Genomic DNA, 21,030 nt, shown 5'->3' with positions numbered 1-21,030 from the left:
AAGTAGAGGATGATTTATCCTGGAACTCAAAATTCTAAAACAAACTGCAAAGCGGGCGACTGAGGCAGGCTAGGTTACTGACTGTGTCTTACACACAGCTTTCAAAAGAAATGAATCTAATTACCAAACAAATTAAGACCAGCTAGCAAAATGCCACTCTCAGCAAGTCCCTGGAGTGGAGGCTGCCTCAGCAGAACGCCGGGCTGGGATGAGCATCCTAGTGCCACAACGCTGTGATCTGTGTTTGGCTCTAACAGCCAAGTTTCCTGGCAGTTTTCGTAAGCAGTCTTACACACTTTGGACTTGTGGCTGATGGGTATTTAGCTGGGATCTGACACTACAGTGCTGGAAATCAGTATCTGAGCAATAGGATGGCCACTTGCCAGGAAGTGTTAGGAAACAATCACCACTTCACCATCTACTACCCATGACTTTAACCATATTAACTATATCACCACAGCAACACTCCTAGGAGATGATGGGAACAAGCCTTAACAGGTCTCAATTATAAATCCAGGGCATGAAGGAAAGGGAAGGCTGGCTGTACCCAATGCTCACCTGCGCTCCTTTTGCCTGTACATATTCAGGCGCCGAATTGTGCCCCGATCCCTCATGTTTTGGCCGCCAGCTCCCTGTACTCGATCTAGAAATGAATAATAAGCCTTTTGATATCCAGTAACTGTTAAATATAGTCATTGTTTAAAATGTGCTAACCAAGTGCTTACCCAACTAGCCAAGCTAACCTTACCAAAGAATGTCTACTCTCTCCATATGCTGCTCTAATAAGTGACTAAGAGCAATGTGCTATGCCAAAGCTGAGTTCCACTTCTGAACATCCAAGAGAAATGGACATCTGACAGCAGGATGCTAACCTCACCATGATCCCCACTACCGACCTCAAGCCACACAACAGTCATATAAAGAGCTATGTTATGCGCTATATGGCTATTACCTGGCAGAGTCACAATGTTAACACAAGCATTTGATACATTCTGTGCTCTCAACTACAAAGGACATTGATCTAGGTCTCAGTTTAACAAAGAAATAGAATGGAATAAAAAACACACAAAACCAAATACAATAACAAAAAGAAGCAAAAATAGGCGCTGGTTAAGAGCACTGACTGTTCTTACAAAGGAGCTGGGTTCGATTCCCAGTACTCATGTGACAGTTGACAACTATATCTCAGTTCCAGGGAATCTAACATCCTTTTCTTGCTTCTGTAGACACCAAGCACATACAGTGGTACACATATATACGTGCATGTAAACACAAATACATATAAAATAAATTTTTTGAATCTTAAAAAATAGTTACAAAATTGGCAAAACCGAATAAAAAAGAGATTTGGGGGAGGGGGGCGCAGGAACTACACAGAGTAAATCTTTAAAGAAACATCCTGGAGTTAGCACGCACTCTCCAGGCCATCTGTCCTTTTTATTGTGATGCTTGAGACAAGGTCTCACTATGTAGCCCCAGCTGGTCTTAAACTCATATAGATTAGCCTGCCTCTTATGTCTTGACATGAGGAAATAAAGCAGTGTACTACAGACCCCACCCTATCCCCCTCATATTTCTCCACCTCTCTCTCCTTTTTGGTTTTTCAAGACAAGGTTTCTCTGTGTAGCCCTGGCTGTTCTAGAACTCACTCTGTAGAGCAGATTGACTTCAATATCAAGAGATCTGCCTCTGGCTCCTGGGATAAAAGATATGTGCCATCATGCACAGCTCCGAACACCCCCCCCCCTTTTCTTTGGTAGACAGGGTTTTTCTGTGTAGCCCTGGCTGACCTCAAACTCAGAAATCCTCCTGTCTCTGCTCCCAAGTGCTGGGATTAAAGGCGTGCGCCACCGCTGCCTGGCTTCTGAACCCTTTCTTAAATAAGGACTTCAAGGACCATCCTGAGCAGCAGCATAAAGAGCCCCACATGGCAACTTTACAGCACACTCAGGCACATTCATCTAGACAACTCGTAACTCAAGATTCTGACATATAGGAATGCTATTCTTCTCATTTAACTTGCCTTGCTCCAGAATGAAGAAAGTAAAAGGGACTTTGGAATATCAAACATTAAGGTTCTCATTCAGTCTTATACAAACTGAATTTTTAGACTTCTGGTGCTTTTATTTCTCTAAAAATAGGGAATATGTGTGCATCACCATGTCTGGCTGCCATTTAATTTTTAATCCTTAGTCATAATCTACATTGGTTACATAAAATCAATATCCATCTTTAAAAAGTGTAACCACTACTATGTCCACAATAGCCATGTAGTTAAATGGGTAGAATGCTTGCCTAGCACTCCAAAGCCCTGTGTGTGATCCCTAGCACTGCACAAACCAGCCATTGTGGCACAGCCACTAATTCCAGCACTAGAAGCAAGGATTAGAAGTTAGAAAACAGGGACTAGAGAGATGGCTCGGTGATTAAGAGCACTGACTGCTTTTCCAGTAGGTCCTGAGTTCAATTCCCAGCAACCACATGGTGGCTTGCAACCATCTGTAATGGAATCTGATGTCCTCTTTTGGTGTGTCTGAAGAAGCTACAGTGTACTCATATATATAAAATAAATCTTAAAAAAAAAAAAAAAAAAGCTAGAAGATATCCTTGGCCAAACGTTGAGTCAGAGGCAACAAACTGAGACCCTATCTAAAAATAAATTAAAGGAGTAGGCCAGAGAGATGGTTTGGCAGTTAAGAGAACTTGCTATTTTTGCAGAGGACCTGGGTTTAATTCCCAGCACCTACAAGGTGGCTCACAACCATCTATAGGAGCAAACAGAGTGTACATATTATGTAGGCAAAACTCAAATATAAAGTAAATAAATATTTTTAAAAAGAAAATATTTTTAGTCTTTTTTTTTTTTGGTTTGGTTTTTCAAGATAGGGTTTCTCTGTGTAGCCCTGGCTGTCCTGGAACTCACTCTGTAGACCAGGCTGGCCTCAAACTCACTGAGATCCACCTGCCTCTGCCTCCCAGGTACTGGGATTAAAGATGTGAGCCACCACCTGTCTTAACTTTCAAGAGATGATGATGGGTTCTAAAAGTTGGGTTAAATTTCACACAAATCATGGCTTATAGGACTGATTCCCACAGCTTCTGAGGTTAGAAGCAGCATATCTAGAAACCCTCTTTGTGAATTCATAACTAATTCTCTTGTCCTAAATTTTTAATAATTTTATTTATTTATACTTCATATGTAAGTATAATATGTAATACCATATCCTGCCCACATGTCTCTGCACTAAACACACACAGCGTGTCAGTGAAGGCCAGAAGTGGGTGGCAGATCTCTTGGAACTGGAGTTACAGATAGATGGTCGTCTGTATCATGGGTGCTGGGAATCACTGCAGGTCCCCTGCAAGAACAGCCAGCGTTCTTAACCCCTGAGCCATCTCTCCAGCCCCTCCCACTCTAAATTTTAAGAGAGAACCCAAAATCAAACTAAACCCCTGGAGGGCTCTCCTGAGAAGTCGGCCCACACACATCTGGCTACCTATCCTTTTCCTGAGTCCCTCTTCCTACCAACCCTCAAGGTTTCCGTCTACATTTTTCAGCTGTTGATAAACTTAACCCCTGCTTAGAAACATCATCACACTAATCACCAACCAATCCCAAGTGAATCTTCCAAATGCATGGTATTATGTGACTTAATACAGTTATAAAAGATCACAAAGTAACGCAGCAACTTTCCTGCATGTTCTCCTTTAGTACTGCTACATACACAGTACTAAACATTATACGGATATATGTGGGTAGATGCCTTGAAGGCCAGAGGTATCAGATTCCCCTTGGAGTTGAACTTCCAGGTAGGTGAGAGCTGATTGAACTGGAATTGAACTCTGGTCCTCCTGCAACAGCAGTACGAGTGAGCTCTTATTCTCCCCATGTTCTCTCCAGTCTCTGAGTGTTTTCATCATTTTTTTAAAAAAATCTAATCAAAACCCTAATTATGCAAATTACAAGGAGATACAGAAGTCAGCTATCCTTGCAGCCTTACGGAGACAAGAGTATACCTAATTTTTCCCCCCACCAGTTTGAGACAGTCTCACTATGCAGACCAGGCTGGCCTCGAATTCACAAGAGATCTGTCTGTCCTGCCTTCCCAGTATTGGGAACTACAGGGATGCGTCACCAAGCCCCTCTATGACTAACCCATATTTAAACACAGTTTTAGTAGCTAAATCAAAGTGGGAGGGACTCCTCGAAAGCCTGTTTTGTTTGCCCTGTAGATGGGAATTTCTCGTATCTCAAAACCACCTCTATTGAAATCACTATATTTACCTGAAGTGTTGCTTATGCATGGTCTGATTCCACGGTCAAAGCTAAGGTGGCACGAATGCTATGGTTAAGGGTAAAATGCCACCTGGGCCAACCTACTCCACTCTGTGTCTTCAGTCTGTACCCTGTAGTCCAGATAGCCACTAACTCGTGATCCCCTCTGCCTCAGCTTCCTAAGTGCTGGGATGACAGGCATGTGCCAGGACTCCAGGACCCTAGCCCACTTTTAACTTGCCTTTCTCTACACCTCCTCCTGAGAGGCCTCGGGGCTGCCAGAGGCTGGCGTGACTCATCCCCCAACTTTAGAGCAGGTGCCTAGACCTCGGGTCCGCCGCCCAGGCCGGAACGGGCCTTCCTCCGTCCCCGACGGCTCCTGCGGCCTGGTCCCGCCCGGTCCGCCGTACCTGGGTTGGTGCTGGCCGCCGAGCGGTTGATGGTGCTCCGTCCTTTGTACTTGGGCTTCACCATCCTGACGACAGTACCGACACCGCTCTGCTACTCGCGAGGTAAACCACTTCACGACTTCCCAGCCGGGAAAGCGTCCTGTGTGAAGCACGTTGGACCCTGAACACGCGCGACGTCACTTCCGCTCGCGCTACGCGACTTCCTGAGAGCGCGCGGCGCTTGCCTAAGGCTGACCCGGCTCCGCCTCTGTCCTGCTCCCGCCTCCCCCGGGTCTAGCAACCGTCAAGCGTCCCTTCCATAGCAACGTCCAGGGCACCGGGCAGTCCTGGGTTTAGTGAGAAAAAGAGAGAAAGAGAAAAAGAGAGAAGCCTGTTCTCGGCCCAGTGCATGAGCTGATGGGAATTTGCCCTCTGAACCTTTCTAAAAGTGTTCCAGCAAGAGCGGGCAAATATCAGAACAGGTCATACCTGCCTTTAAATTTTAGGCTGGAGTAGAGCAGTTTTTAGTAACAACAGACTTTGGATTCAAGCCTCAGCTTGAAAGAAAGAGAGAGAGACAGAGAGACAGAGAGAGAGACAGAGAGAGAGAGAGAGAGAGAGAGAGAGAGACAGAGAGAGAGAGAGAGAGAGATTTTAAATTCTCCAATGGTTTATTATCGCAAAGAGAGACAGATTCAAACTCCTTCCAATCCCTACAAAACTTGTGATCTGGCTCCGTTCCTCTGACCTCATTTCTCCCTCTTCTGACATTTACACTGAATGTTGCTCTGTTTGATCACACATTCCCTGAATCGGCATCGCTGGTTCCTTCTGGTCAGTTCCTGCTCAAATATCCTCTATCCATAGGATTGCAAACACTAGCAAATTCATCAGCATGGTGACACACACCTATAATACCAATGCTCAAAAGGCAGAGGAAGGAGTTCCAGACTTGTCCACATTATATAGCATGACTTGTCTCCAAGAAGGTGGAGGAGTAGGAGTAGGAGCAGGAGGAGGGGGAGGAGGAGGAGGAGGGGGAAGCAGGAGGGGGGGAGGAGAACATCAAGAAAAAAAATACAAGACAGTGAAATTTGAATTTCAGGTTAAAAATAAATAAACACACTTTCTAGCTTATATTCCAATCATCGTTTAGGATAACTTAAAGGATCTAAGGAAACATGATATACTTGAGAGGCTAAGGCAGGAGGATTGTCACAAGTTCAAATCCAGCTTGAGCTACATAGAGAGACCCTACACCAAAAGATTTTTTTCACTGTTCACTTGTTTTTAAATGGAACTACATTCTCTTGATCTATCTGGCAGCAGCTCCTTTGGCAGAAGTATTTGCTGAGTTACTGATTTAAGTCAGCCACTCTCTTCCTGTTATTCCATCCCACCTCACTTCACGGCACATGCCACTACCCGAAATGACTCTGTTCACAAGAGCATTGGCTGCTTTCTTGGGTCTAGGCCATAAGCTTAGGAAAATGGAAATCAGGTACGTTATTCACCTCCGTGTCCCCAGAACGTAACAAAGCTGAGTGTGTTGGCATGAGCCTCTAACCTCAGCATTTGAGGTTAGACTATCTGCCGTGAGTTCAAGGCTAGTCTAGCCTGGGCTATATAGGAAGATACAAGCCAAACTGTAGAAAAAGACATTATCTTTTTGTTTGTTTGTTTGCTTGTGTTTTGAGATAGGGTTCCTTTTTGTAGCCCTAGCTGCCCTGGAACTCACTCTGTAGTCCATGCTGGCCTCCAGAGTGCTGGGATTAAAGTGTGTGCCACTTCCAGTGTGGCGGTGTGCCACCACAGCCCTCTGAGACATTATCTTGAGAGAGAGAGAGAGAGAGAGAGAGACTGTCACAAAGGTGCAGTTAAGTATGTAAAGGTCCCCTGGGCTTAAAAATTAAAAACACTTTGAACAGGCATCTGACATAAAATAAGGCCTTACTAAATCTTTCTTGGATGAATAAGGACAGAGGTGGGGGGGGGGTACCTCTTGTCTAAAGGGCCCCATGAGACCCAGGGAATTCTGTTTCCCAGATTTCAACCAAGTGCCTTTTCTGTTGGGACTTGAGTTGACAGGAGTGCCTATCTGTGTGCCTTCGAGAAGGACCAGAAAAATGCTGATTGAGTAAGATCCATGAGAAGTGTGGGGCCATTGGATCTGAGTTCATTTTGTAAGAAGAAAACCTGTGGTGAAGCGCTCCAGTTGAAAGAGGTACAGTTGAGCGCTTCTCTGAGTCTAAAACAAACAAACCCCGAAATATTCTTTCTAGAGCAAAAGCAGACTGTGTCCAGAGGAGAGATGGGAGTCTCTTTCCCTTCTTAAACTTTGCTTTTCTTGCCTCAAGGGCAAGTGTCAGGAGACTCAACTCTCCTAGGAAGGCCCTACCCCTCATATGTGCCTAAGGGGACTCAAAGAACCAATCAAAAGTGCACATTCAGTGAGGGGCTAAAGATCCTCCTTGCAATCCTCCATCCCTTTGATCCCCAGATGAGGGTACAAGAGCCTCCTCCCAGAAAGAAGATTAGATTAATGTGTTTCTGATGCTTCAACTTGGTGCAAACCAGAATAAACACGAATGGCAAAAATCAGCTCATGAGCTCATGCAGGCTTTGATCAGAGACATAATTTCATTATGAAATTTTGAATCAGGCTGTTATGAAGTCTTGCCAAAGAGTTTTATTTTCCCAGATGATATGGTGGGTTGTTTCTCTTCTACTCACCTACCCTGCTTATGTTCACTGTACAAATTTCCCATCTACTTTTACAGCCTGACCTATCAACCCTTCAAACAGCATTTGCTGAGCCTGACAACCATCCTCCGTCCTACCAGCAGATGAAGTGCCTGACAGAGGCCAGTTACACTCACGTTACCCTTGCGCTTCGACTAATCTACTTCCCACAGTTATAATACAGTGACTATATTTCACTCATTTTTTTTTCTCCTTAATGCCAGGCAACTAGAGGAGGCAAGACACCCGCAGGAACACAGTTCTCCATACATTCTGCCATACTCATAGACCACATACAACAGAGAAGGATTTAACGACCTGAAAGCTTGCAGGGTGGTTCCTCAAGTTTATGGTACATGAACACATTGCAGACTCAGTCCATAGCGTGCAGAAGCAATGCTTGCTCTCTCTCTCTCTCTCTCTCTCTCTCTCTCTCTCTCTCTCTCTCCAGACCCGGATTAGCACCTCATCCTCTGAAATCCTCTGGCTTGTAGCCACGGGTCTCGATGGATGGGGAGAATCCCTCAGAGACCATGCCTCTTTTCTGGAACAAGCCTTGGCTGTATGCTGCTGTTCTCACAGGCAGCAGAGAAGCCTGGCCTCACTTTTATCTTGTCGTTGATGTCCGGTGGGTAAAAGCAGATGCTTCTAAGGAAGACATTTTTCAGAGTGGTCTGAGGACCACTGGCATCAAAATCACTGGGCGGGGGGGTGTTAAAAATGCAGCCTCTTGAACCTCTCCCCAGCTCCCACTTGATTAAAGATAGGGGCTCAAATGTAAAAAATAACCTACCTTTTTTGTTTGTTTGTTTTTTCCAGATAGGGTTTTTCTGTGTAGCCTTGGCTGTAGACCAGGCTGGCCTTGAACTCAGAAATCCACCTGCATCTGCCTCCTGAGTGCTGGGATTAAAGGTGTGTGCCACCATGCCCGGCTAATAACCTACCTTTTAATGATCTATTTTCCCCTCCAGCACTAGGGTCAAACTGGGGCCGTCAGCATGCTAGGCAAGTGTCTACCACTGAGCTACACAGCCATGTCCCACTACCCCGAATGATACTAGGGATTGCACATAGCATAGGGCCTTATCCATGCTTGTTAAACACTCGACTACTAAAGCAATATTCCTAGCTACCCTAGTGACTCTTGTATATTGGGATGTTTTCCTCTTTTTGTTGTTATTGTTTTGTTGATACTGGATCTCATATAGCCTAGGCATGGAGCTAAGGATGACCTGAACTACTACTGCTAATTCTTCTTCTTCTTCTTCTTCTTCTTCTTCTTCTTCTTCTTCTTCTTCTTCTTCTTCTTCTTCTTCTTCTTCTTCTTCTTCTTCTTCTTCATCTTCTTCTTCTTCTTCTTCTTCTTTTCTTCCTCTTTTCTTCTTCTTCTTCTTCTTCTTCTTCTTCTTCTTCTTCTTCTTCTTCTTCTTCTCCTTCTCCTTCTTCTCCTTCTCCTCCTCCTCCTCCTCCTCCTCCTCCTTCTTCTTCTTCTTCCTTTCTTCTTCAGATTTATTTATTTTATATATGTGAATACACTGTTGCTCTCTTCAGGCACACCAGAAGAGGGCATTGGATCCCATTACAGATGGTTGTGAGACACCATGTGGTTGCTGGGAATTGAATTCAGGACCTTTGGAAGAGCAGTCAGTGCTCTTAACCGCTGAGCCATCTCTCCAGTCTGACCCAGAGTTTCTGGTTCTCATGCCTCTACTGTGCCCACCCCCGATGCTTTGGGATTAGAGGCATACTATGTACCATGCCTGGTTTATGCCATGCTGGGGATGAAAACCAGGACTTGGGACTGCCAGTCAAGCACTCTGTTGACAGACTCACATCTGCAACCCCTAACAGAAGTTTTAGCTCTGAAAAGCAAACCCTCCCCTGAAAGTTACCTTGTGGCTCCCTGATAACCTGACCAGAAGCCAGCCCAGCAAGACCGGGTTTCCTCTTCAGCAGTCTTGCATCCTGTCGTTTTCTCCAGCAAAGCTGAGGTGGAAAAGGCTGGAGTGGGTGCTAGTGTCCTCTGAAAATCTGTCTTGGATCTGCCCCAAGGGTCTGTGTTTACTCCACAGCCCAGGATCCTTATCCATTGGCAATGCTCCACTGTAAGGCCATTAGCTCGTAATTAGTGCCAGCTTGTCGGCTTGTACCTCACAAATTGAGCTGCCACAGAGACTCCTCACTCAGTCCCTTTAGGTCTCTCAATGACAGCAGATTCCCAGCTGCTGGGGGAAGTTGCACCCTCAGATGAGCCAGGTGCTGCAGGTCCAGAATCCCAGAAGTCAGAAGGCTGAAGCAGGAAGATTGCTGTGAATACATAGCCAGCCAGAAGATAAGAAAGGAACCTTATTTCCAATCAAGCAAACAAACAAATGGAGAGAGAACTGGAGACGTAGCTCAGAGAGTAGTGTCTGCTAAGCATGTGCAAAGCCCCAGCGTCCACTCCCAACGGTACAGAAAACCCAACAAGGTACTCATTGCCTGTGACCTCACACTCGAGAGAAGCAGAAGTTTAAGGTAATTCTTAGCTACAAGTCCAGCTGGAGGCTGGCCTGGCATACAGAAGACTCTGCTCTAACACACAAACAAACAAAGCCGAATCTAGAGCGACTGCCACTGGATGTGAAACCGTCCACATGCCAAAGCTGGAAGTGCTAAACCAAAAGGAGTCTTCATACTGCCTCACCCATTCGTTGCTTTGTTTTATCTGTAGGAAACAAACACACGAAACTCCATTGTACACACACCGAACAGTTAACCAGGAAGTGTAAGAGCAAGGTGTGTTAAATTAGGGATTCCCTAGTCAAATCACCCTCCGGGTCTTTATTTTTTTTTAAAGGTTTAGTTTATTTCTGTGTATGAGTGTTTCGCTGCACACATGTATCCTGTGCATGTAGTGCCCATGGAGAAGAGAAGAGAGCATCAGGTTCCCTGAAACTGCAGTTACAGATGGTTGTGAGTTGCCAGATGTGGTGCTGGGAGCCAATCCCGGCTTCTGCAAGAGCATCAAGTGCTCCTCCCGACCCTGCCGTCTCTCCAGCCCCCTGCCTCCAGTTCCAATTTAGAGTGTCCAGTAAGTTTTTAGATAAGGACACCGCAAGCTGACAGGGTGGCTCCTTAAAGTGACACAAATACTTCTTGGCATTGCTCAAATGTCAGGGTTAGAAGGTCTTCAAGAGACACCCAAAGGCCCCACCCACTACCGCTGTGCTGCCACCCATGGGTCATGTCTGGGTCTGTGGCTCTGTTGCAGCAGAGGTTTGTGTTGATGTGCTACCTCCAAAGGCCAAGCAGATGCCTGTGATCTGGGCTGCCACCGGTGTCCTAGAGCATTGTTGAGCTGGCCTCACCCCTAACCCATACAGCTAGAGAGAGCTAGCCCCTGGTGGCGTGGGAGCAGGAGAGCTGGCAGGCTGACCAACTCAGCTACAACCCAGGCCCAGATCTAAGGCTTTGAGCTGGCCCATCCCATCCACTCCCACCTGTGAGCTGTTGGAGCATTTGAAGGGAATGGTCCTGCAGAACCAAAGCTGCAAGAGCTCCATGACGCAGGGCAACGGCAGGATATCCAAGAAGAGTTCTGGTGAGGATCCAGTATTGCTAGTGTAGCAGAAGCCAGAGGCCTGGAACCAGACCAGTGACTCACTGAAATAAACATTTGCAAGTGAAGGTGTTTAGGCGAAAAAAATTGTGTGACACACTGTGACACACCTGAGCTTCCGTGGTGAGATTGTTATTATTCTTTATTTTTTTATGTGGAGGGAGGTTAAATGAGTTGAGGGCAGATATGGAAGGATTGGGAAATGAGTGGGATTTGGGGGGGGTACACGATGTGAAATTCACAAAGAATTAATAAAAAATTATGAAAAAAAAAAGGTCTTCAAAAAGGTCCCTAGATTAAACTTTGGAATAACAAACAGAGATCTTTTGCTCCTTCCTATTGCTGGGTCCCTGTAGTCTCCAGATGCTTATAAACAACCTGTGAAGTGCCCTTCTGAGGTACTGTTAGCAGCCTTTCATTTTTGGCCTGGCTCAGATAACTCCAAGACACTGGCTGCATCCTCAGATGTGGGAATTGGAAGTCCAATTCCAAACTCTAGATACTTGTTAAGCTTCAAGGAGCCTGGAGGCCCATATTAAGTCATCTCTCCAGGGTCAGTGTGTTTCTTATTATATTTGATATCTATCTGTCCAGTGACCCTTTTGATTTTTAAGCTGTTAGACTAAATCTTTGTGTAATTCTCCCCCTCCTCTGCCCACCTCCCCCCTTTTCCTTAGAAAAACACTTTTCAAAAAAAAAAAAATGTTCACCAGGTCCCTTGGCTTGTCTCCAGAAGAATACTGTCACACTGAAGAGTCTGAGAAACCAATCCTTAAAACCCCCGTGTCCCTGGGGAACTCTCTCAGATGGCCAGTCTTATCCTTAGGGCAGTGTCTCCCTAAGAAGATACTGAGGTTTTCCGTGGCCGCCTCCATCCTTCTTGCTCCCATGTCTGGTCTGGTCTAGACTGGGGGCAAAACCTTAAGTGTGAAGCAGAAATTTATGTTGATGTGTAGAAGAAAAGTCAAGGCAACTGACTTCTCAAGCAGCCAGTGAAAAAGTGGCCCAGTCCTTATTTGCGCAAGTTTTCAAGTACTTCCATGTATATGCACTGTGTGGGATGGGGTGGGATGTATGTCTGTGTAGGGGTGGGTGCCGGTGTACACCGGTGCACAAGCATCTGACTGACATTAGGGATTTTTCTTGATCATTTTCTGTCAGGTCTCAGGAACCCAGGGCAAATGGCTAATTGAGGTGTCAGCTCTCCTGGCATCCCTCAGTACCTGTGGCTCCTCCCAACACTTCCCACCCCACCCGCTACCATAAACCTTCCTCTTCCTGGGGCCTTGTGACCATTTCCCTGCCTGGAGCCTGATCCCTATTTAACTCAGCTATTTTGGCTGCACCTGTCTCTGGCCTCTTAGCCTGGGTCTCCCTCACCACCCCTGCCACCTGCCACCCCCCACCCCCCAGCTTCATGGTTTGGTTTGGACTGGCAGCCATGTTTAGCCTGGACTCTTCTGCATGCTTTTTCTCTTACATATACAATAAGAATCTTCTCCACACTTTAGAAGTAGGCACCTCCTCCTTCTCCTTCTCCTTCTCCTCCTTCTCCTTCTTTCTCCTCCACCTCCTCTTTCTCCTCCTCCTCCTCTTTCTCCTCCCCCTTCCCCCCCCTCCTCCTTCTCATGCATCTTATTTCCTACATTATCTACCTTACATATTGAGTCAGGGTCTCTCAACTGAACCCAGAGCTCACCAAAATGATGCAGCTAGCCAGCTTGCTCAAGAGGCCTCATCTCCACCTTCTAAGTGCTGGAATTACTAAAGGATACCATGTCTGCCTGGCTTTTAAGAGGGTTCTGGGGCTCTAAACCCTGAGGCCCTCGCTATTGCAATGAAGGCTTTATATCTCTGGAGTCATTTCCTTCCCCAGCAAAAATGTTTTTAAAGACAGGGTTACACTTATATAGCTCTGGCTGTCCTAGAACTCCTATGTAGACCAGGCTGGCCTTGAACTCACAGAGATCCATCTGCCTTTGCCTCCCAAGTGCTGGAATTAAAGGCTGCTCCAACACTCCCAGCCCCTGTATAACCTTTAAGAGTCCTGATTAGAATATGACCGGTCCTTCATCTTTAGAAAAAAAAAAAAAAACAAACTATCCTCCTAACACATCCTACAAATGAGGATAGAGGAACTTTCTAGTTACTTTTAATAAATGTGAAGGATTGAGAGTTGTCTGTGACCCTAGGGTGCCTCTCCACTCTGTCCAGGACCTGGTACTTGGATTTCCACCAAGAGTCTCCCCTCCCACACCATCGGTGCCCATTAAAACAAAAGAAGAAGAACCAAGTCAGTTAGCCTATTTCCCAGCACAGGAGTAGGCAGACTTACAACCCACTGGCCAAATCCCACCCACTGCCTATTTTTATATGGCCCTAAAGCTAAGAATGGATTTTAGTTTCTTAAATGGTTGAAAAAGTCAAAACAAAAATAACGTTTTATGACGCATGAAAGTGATATGAAATTCAAATTTCAGGGTTCATAAATAAAGTTTTACTGGAACAGAGCCACTCCATTTGTTTACATATGGCCTTTGGCTGCTCTGGCACCACAAGGGGGAGAGGAATTGCCGCAACAGGCAACATATGGTCCACAGAGCCTAGAAATATTTTTACTCCCTGGCCCCTTACAGGATCACTTGCCCACATCCCTATCCAAGGACACACTGATGTGCATTCTCAGAGCTGACTAGGCATGGCATGAACAGATGATGCAGATGCTATTGTTCTTTGAGAGTGGTCGCCATTCCAATGTGGAATACCTCCTGAGCCCCCGACCCCGACCCCCCCCCATCTTTCCCCAACCCTGAAGGCTCTGGAAATTCAAAGCAGGCACCCCTTGTACATCCGAGTGTAGCTGATGCTCTTGTGGGCCAGCAGAGGGCTCTTTGCCGAGGTTTAGGTTTCACGAGGAGAGGCAGAGAGGCTGTCTAGAGGCCAAATAGGGTCTATGAGGTAGTGAGCTCTCCCCACACCCCAACACGTCCCAGGGTTTCCCACTTCTGATCTCAGGAAAGAAGAGGACTTCAAGAAGCAAGTCAAAAAGTCCTGGATTCTCCGAGACTGACTATGGTGACCCAGAGTCAAAGCATGCAGGGAAAGATTGGCTTATCTAACCTGGTCCTGGCACACGGAGGTCTTCAGGCCAAGGCAGCTTCTGGGACACATACTGCCAGCTACAGCCATGGTGAGCCCATCTCGAGCAATCACGAGCCACGGATACAGATGGGCTTGAGTGGAGAGGAGGCGGCTGGTAAAAGGATCTGTGAACGGTGGACATTGTTTATGAGGACACATAATCCAACCCATGGAAGCCCTCTTCCTGGGAATGAGTAAGACTCTGAACAAGTAGGATACTGACACATACATATGGGGCAAACAGGCTTCGCAAACACATTTCACTATCTCCAGCCAGACAATAGCAGGGCCAAGCTAACTGAGCTCCGATCCCAACTTTCCCACTTACTGCTGTGTCCTTTGGTTACATCCTTTCCACGCACCGTGCCTCAGTTTACTCATCTATAAAACAGGCATAATGTCCAGCTCACAGGCTGAGCTGAGGGTCAATTCCAGCTCACAGGCTGAGCTGAGGGTCAAGTCCAGCTCACAGGCTGAGCTGAGGGTCAAGTGAAGCATTGCATGGCCAAGGTTGAGCAGGTGTAAGCATCATATAAATGGTAGCTGTACTTAAGTTTCCAGTTGCATGGATATCCTCAGGAGAGCTGGGCAGGGAAGGCAAGCAGTGAATACCGCAAGCACTTCTCTCTCTCTCTGCCTCTCTCTCTCTCTCTCTCTCTCTCTCTCTCTGTGTGTGTCTGTCTCTCCCTCTCTCTCCCCCTTCCTTCTTTCTTCTCTCCCTCCCTCTCTCTGTTTCTCTCTCTCTCTCTCTCTCTCTCTCTTTCTTTCTTTCTCTCTCTCTCTCTCTTTCTTTCTTCTTCCTTCCTTCCTTCCTTCCTTTTCTTTCCTTCATGACTAATGATAATTTTATTTTCTAACAAGTAATTTTTTTTATTGCTTCAATACTTTCCTCTCAAACAACACAAATTTTAGAACTGGATCACATGGCCCTTTCTCCTCTTGTTTCTTCCCAGCTTAAAACATTCACACTTGTTAAGGGCTGCAACCTCTCAGATCTGCAGTCAAGCTTGACACACTCAGCCTGGGCATCGTCATCTTGTGGTTTGGGTTTTCTTTTAGAAAACTGGCCTTGTTTGACCACGACAGCCATTCTGCTTCCAATGATATAGCCACTTCCTTGGGTATGCAAGGACTCCCTAATCCTTGCCCTTCTTACACTAGGTCACACTCTGAGGCTGATGCTTGCCACATATCTTACATAAAGCCCTTTGGGTTTTAGGTACATTGATCATCTTTCCAGTGAAGGAGTCCATGACATGAAAAATGAGATCAGGTATCTGAGATTGCCACCCCAAGCCAATCTCACCAGACAGAAGGGGCTCAAGCACTGATATCAGGAGGGGACATTCAATTAGAGAGTGTGATAAGTTGAAAATGGATGAACAGTCCACAGCAATGCAAAGGGCAGGAGTGCTCTACACAGGATGACAATTTGTTCCGTGTTAAGAAGCAGAGGAGTGGCTACAGATGTGAATGGGGCAGAAACATATTGTTGTACAACATATTGACACGTGATGGTCCCTGTCTTAATTTGCTTTCTGTTGCTATGACCAAAACCAGCTTGGAAAGGAAAGAGTTTATCTGGCTTCTATGTCCTGTTCCCATCCTGTCGGTGAGGGAAATCAAGGCAGGAACTCAAACAGGGCAGGAATCTGGAGGCCAGAACTGAAGCAAAGGCTATGGTGGAATGTGGCCTATTGCCCTAATCTCCATGGTTTGCTCAGCCTACTTTCTTATATACCCCCAGACCACCTGCCCAGGGGTGGCATCACCCACAGTGGACTGGATCCTCCCTTGTCAGTCATTAATCAAGAGAATGCCCCCACAGACCTACCTGTAGGCCAGTCTGATGGAGACACATTCTCAACTGGAGTTCCTGTTCTCAGATAACTCTAGCTTGTGTCAGTCAAGTTGACAAAAAAGCAAAAAAAACAAAACAAAACAACCCAACATACTGGGCACCAGTGAATAATGAGAAGAGAAGATGGGACAGGAGACGGGAGCAGCAGACAGAACCCCTGGAGGGTTGGGGTGTTGGGGCCCAGTTTTCCAATGGTGTTCAGTACTCACCCTACCTCTCTCCACCACCCCCCCTTTACTCCTAGAAGGAAAGAGGAGTCAGAAGCATCAGCAATTATCATCTCCAGTGACAGGTGATAAAAGGAAAGAACAAACCAAAACGGCTCTGTCCCAGACAGGTGGTTCAGTCAATAAAGTTCTTGCCTTGCAAGCATAAGGACCCAAGTTCAATCCCCAGAACCTACGTGAAAAATCTGGGTGTGGTAGCACATGCTTGTGGCACCAGCCCTGGGAAGGTGGGAGGCACATGAGTACCTAGGGGCTCACTGGCCAGCCAGCCTAGCTTAATTAGCAAGTGGCACGCCAATGAGGTCTTGTCTTCAAAAACAAGCAGATGGCTCCTGAGCAATGACATCCAAGGCTGACCTTCACCTTCCACACACACGTTCACACAGCTGTGTGCATGCCTGTATGTACTACGTACACAAGAGGAAAAAAAAAAAAGCAAATGGAACCTTCTCGTTAATCATCTCTTTCCCATCTATCCACTATTTAGTCGGTGATAGCAGAAGGCAGATGTCATCGGGTGAATATCCAGAGGACAAATGGGCAAAGTAAGTCATCACCATAACCCGAAGAACTTTCAAGAGCACACTTTAAAAATGACATAAAGCAGACTAAGGCTTGTGGTGCACAGGACACTTACGGCTCTCCAGAAGAGCAGAGAAGCCCAACTCAGCCGGCATGGAGAGGGTTCAGAAGGATCTGAGGATGAAGCACGTTTGAGAAAAGAGAACGAACTGGTGGAAACAGGAGAAGGGCAAGCCATGGGAATAGGCGAGAATGTGTTTGTGAGAGAGCGAGACTCGATGTCTGTGGACACTTTGTTGGTTTGGTGGCAGGGAAAGAATTGTAAATATGCGTGGTAGGCAAATACCTCTTACAATAAAATATCTTGGGAGAATGAATGCGAGGGCAGGGGAGAGATCAAGCACAGTCTATCGGCAACGGGCCTGCCCTTGGGAGAGAGGCCAAGTGGATATTCAAGGCAGCCGTTGCCAGAGTCTCCGAGCCTCGAGGGCATAGCGGAGGTCTGGGCCAGATTTGTTCTGTGTATTTCAACCTGGCACAAGCAGTTTTTATCAGGCAGGGAGGCGTGGACGCCCTCTTCTACTAGGAACACAGCTCTTAAGCTGGTGGAGTGAGTTGGGCTCCTACTCCAGAGCCCACGGAGAGCAAGTGGCTCCAGCTTCAGTTGGTTCCAGTGTCCCCACTGGGGACTTCTGAGCACTACAGTGAGCCCAGCCACGCGAGTCCAGATCAGTCCAGTGCCCTTCAGGAAGAGCAGTCAGAAGCAGGCCATGCCACAGTCAGGAATCCGAATCCTCATGTAGGGCCCTCAGAGACAAGTCTAGTAAATAAAGATGTCAGGGTCCGAGCCGGGAGATAGCTGGGTCAGTGAAATGCTTACCTTGCAAGGATGAGGACTGGAGGTGGGCCATCAGAACCCATATTAAAATTCTGGGCATGGTGGCATGCGCTTGTAATAACCAGCACTGGGGAGGCTGAGAGAGGCAGATCTCTGGAGCTTTCTGGCTAGCTTAGCTTATTTAGTGAGCTTCAGGCCAGGGAAGAAACTGAAAACTCAGGGTAATTAGCTCCTGAGGACTGAAACCAAGGTGGTTTTCTAGTCTACACATACACACTCACACATACACACACACACACACACACACAGCTACATGTACATCTGCACACACATGCTCCTGGCATGTACACAAACGTCAGATTTTGTAACAGTCTCGAAGTTGCTCTGCCTTTGGCCTTGATGTCACATCACCCCCTGTCGTAACACTCAAGATGGCATGGTGGCACAGCATTGCCCCTGCCCACATGTCTATCCTAGGGTGCACCTCATCCCCCAGGCAGGCCTGAGGACAGTTGGGCCACCACTCACTGACCCATCACTTTAGCTTTCTTCTTTTCCTCTGTCTCGTGCCAGGCCCCAGTCCTTAGAAGAATACTTCGAATGGTCTCTGGGAATGTGACACCCTCGTCATCACCACTTTTGCCAAGTCTGCCTTCCAGGGCTGGTATCAGAAAGTGATTCTGCTGTCTCATGGGCCACACCACCTCCACTGCCAGACTTAGATCTGCCGTGGCCGCCTTAGTACTACCCATCCCATTTTCTGTCCCCCATTTCTGCTCAGCCTCCTCCTGTCTCCATACCCTGGGGCTGCTGGCTTACTCTTTTTGGAGATGAACTCATTGTTGACTTTAACTCACTTCGATGTTTCCCAGGGAAGCATGCTGGCAGGAGGCCCACCCGGCTCCTTGAAGAAGACAGCCAGGCTAGGGCCAAGACTGGAAGCCAGAGGCAATGGAACCGCCAAATGCTTCCCATTTTATGGACAGGCCTGGCTCAACCTGAAGACATTCCAAATACTCAGTCAACAGCCATGGTCCATATGAGATTGAGAGGGAGCCACTAGAAACCAACTTTTTGAGGACACAAAACTCAGCTGGAGGAAGAAGCTGGCCTTGTTGGTGGACCAGGTTCAATGGGATGCAGAAAATGTACCACACCATCAATAATCAATAATCAAAGGCTGGCAGCTGCCTGGGAGCTGGCTCTTGCCCTCTTTCCCACACAGGAGTGGACCCAGCCAGGAATCCATCTCACCCACCTCCCTGCACCAAGCCCCGAGGAGGGCAGCCGAGGGAGGAACCATTTCTCACATACTTTCTCTTTCAGAACGTAGCAGTCCTGTTTCGCAATTTCCTACTTAAGTTCTGGAAGGCTGCAGGGCATTAACCCAAGCTACCTTCTCCAGCCATGGGCCAGAGTCCCTATGGTCAGGCACCAACCTGGTAGGCAATGACTGCTGGAGGTCACGATGCTAACTCTCCTGCATCCCACCAATGCAGAACTCATTCCAGACAGAACAGGTCACTGACTCCACAGTGAGGGGCTCCTTCTACCACACCCCTGCAAATGTTTATTCTTCCCTCTATTGGTTCTTTCTCTGGAAGAGCCGGGAGGTAGGCCGCAGCAAAGCAGGTGCACCCAGCCTTGATGTACACCTCAGCATCCTTCAAGACTGATTGCCTCTCAGCATCCCTCAAGGTGATCTGTCTTCAGGTCACCTCCTCCTTAGAATAGGGCTTTTGTTCTTGTCACCTCCACCTACAACAGAGCGTGCGCCTGCTCTTTCCAATGAATTCATTTCATCTTGCCAGATAGAACCTGTTCTTGAAGCCCATTTCCCCATTCTCTACCACCATGAAGGTTTCCACTGCACATCAGACCCATAGCTGGAGGGCTCTGAGGCAAAAAGCCAGCACCTCGGGCCTGGCCCTGGGTTAAGGATGTGGAGCGGGGCCTTAGTGCTGGCCCTGGCTCTGAATTCTCTCCCAGTCCTCTTAGACCAAACCTAACAAACCAGAAGAGAGGGGGGAAATCCCCACTTTAAAAAAATCCAGAAACGCATAACCTCATCACCCCAAACAATGGGATGGGAAAATATACCAGAGCTGGAGGTGGGAAAGACAGCCAGAAATGTGTCAGTCTGGGTTAAGTGCGTGACCCCATAGAGGAGAGCTAACATTTTCCAAACTATGCAGGCAAATAAAGACGTAGAACTATGTGTTTTCACCATCTAACCCTGGAGCAGGGAGAGGCATCTTGACACAGATATATGGCCTCCTCCCGCACTTGCTCAATGCCTTCCAAAGCACCAAGTACCTCTTCAGGACCACCCGTGGTTGTAGGCTTCTCTAGGATTCCAGCCACAAGTGGGTGTTTTAGGACTGTGAGCAGATAACCCATCCCTCACTTTTAAACTCACATCACCATCCAGCTCAGAGACACAAGAACAGGCCCAGGGCTCATTGTATTCACAATGTGTTAGGGTGGCATTTGGGCATTCACAAGATGCCAGGACAAGAATGACCCCTGACCAGTCAACCTGCAGATGCGGAAGCCTCTGCATACTCAAGACTTCCTGGAGCCAGAGACTCCCTCCCCGAGTTGCTCAGATCCCAGAGGTGGCTTCTAGAAGTGAGGGGATGGAGGAGGTGTTAAAGAGAAGCTAAGCCCAGAGCATCAGCAGGGTGATGTAGACATTTAGGAGACCCTCTTATTCTGGGTCTTGCTTGGCTGTGGTTTTAAAGGAGAGCTTATGTCAGTGTGGTGGATGTGCTTGAACTCCCCAGGGGCATCCCGTTACAAGGTGGATTTGAATTCTCCGCACATACGTGTGGTCTGAGACTCTGTGCTTTTCACAAGTTCCTGGGTGAGGCCATGATTGCAGGCTAATGGCCACGCTTGGAATCACCGAGGGATCTGGGAAATGGAATGATGCCTGTTAGAAACAGCCAAGTCATATCGAGACTAAGGATTGATTTAGAAGAGAGGTAGGCCAGGGAAAACTGTCACATAATGAGTAGAGACTAGGATGGGGGCACAAAAAGACGGGGTAACAACAACAAGAACTACTACCACCACCACAACCACAACAACAACCACCACCACAACAATAACAACAAAAAACAACCACAACAACAATACCACAACAATAACAACAACAAAAAACACCACCACCACCACAACAACAACAACCACGACCACAAAAAGGACCTAAGAGACAGGAAAGACAAACAGTGAGACAAACACATCAATGGAAAACTGACCAGTAAGGAAAGATTGCCAAGAACGGGGAAAGGAAGCAAGACACACAAAGGGAGAAGCTCTAGCCTGCTGTGGACAGCCTGGCACCAGCCGTACCAACCCAGGTTCCCAATCGCGACCAGCAGGAAAGAGATGACAGGTCTGGTGAAGCGAGACCTGCAGGGGAGCGGGA

At 47.1% G+C, this 21,030-nt stretch overlaps 1 protein-coding gene and 1 long non-coding RNA gene across 9 annotated transcripts in view; both read right to left on the bottom strand.

Moving 5' to 3' along the window:
- Nucleotides 1–4,892, bottom strand: part of Gnl2 (guanine nucleotide binding protein-like 2 (nucleolar)) — a 25,394-nt gene extending 20,502 nt beyond the window's left edge. For 5 of the 8 annotated variants that reach the window (XM_030253448.1, XM_017320153.1, XM_030253450.1 and 2 more), the window contains exons 1-2: nt 4,687–4,891; nt 559–643 (exon numbers count right to left, since the gene is read on the bottom strand). Coding sequence is in view for 1 of the 8 variants with exons in the window: in NM_145552.2 (NP_663527.2) it covers nt 559–643; nt 4,687–4,750 (149 nt within the window). In the remaining 7 variants the exon portion in view is untranslated. Of the gene's footprint in view, nt 1–558; nt 644–4,686 lie in introns of all 8 variants that reach the window. The other 3 variants (XM_006503029.3, XM_030253451.1, NM_145552.2) reach the window with 3 other exon arrangements.
- An 8,980-nt stretch (nt 4,893–13,872) lies between these two features.
- Gm38472 lies at nt 13,873–17,206 on the bottom strand. The gene is made up of 3 exons (XR_376650.2): nt 16,875–17,206; nt 14,129–14,274; nt 13,873–13,941 (listed from the first exon to the last, which is right to left on the bottom strand). It is a non-coding gene; the product is annotated as a predicted gene, 38472 (long non-coding RNA).
- Nucleotides 17,207–21,030: the final 3,824 nt, after the last annotated feature.

Source organism: Mus musculus, chromosome 4, assembly GCF_000001635.26.
Source record: "Mus musculus strain C57BL/6J chromosome 4, GRCm38.p6 C57BL/6J".
NCBI lineage: Eukaryota > Metazoa > Chordata > Mammalia > Rodentia > Muridae > Mus > Mus musculus.
This window is presented reverse-complemented; position numbering and strand designations above follow the sequence as displayed.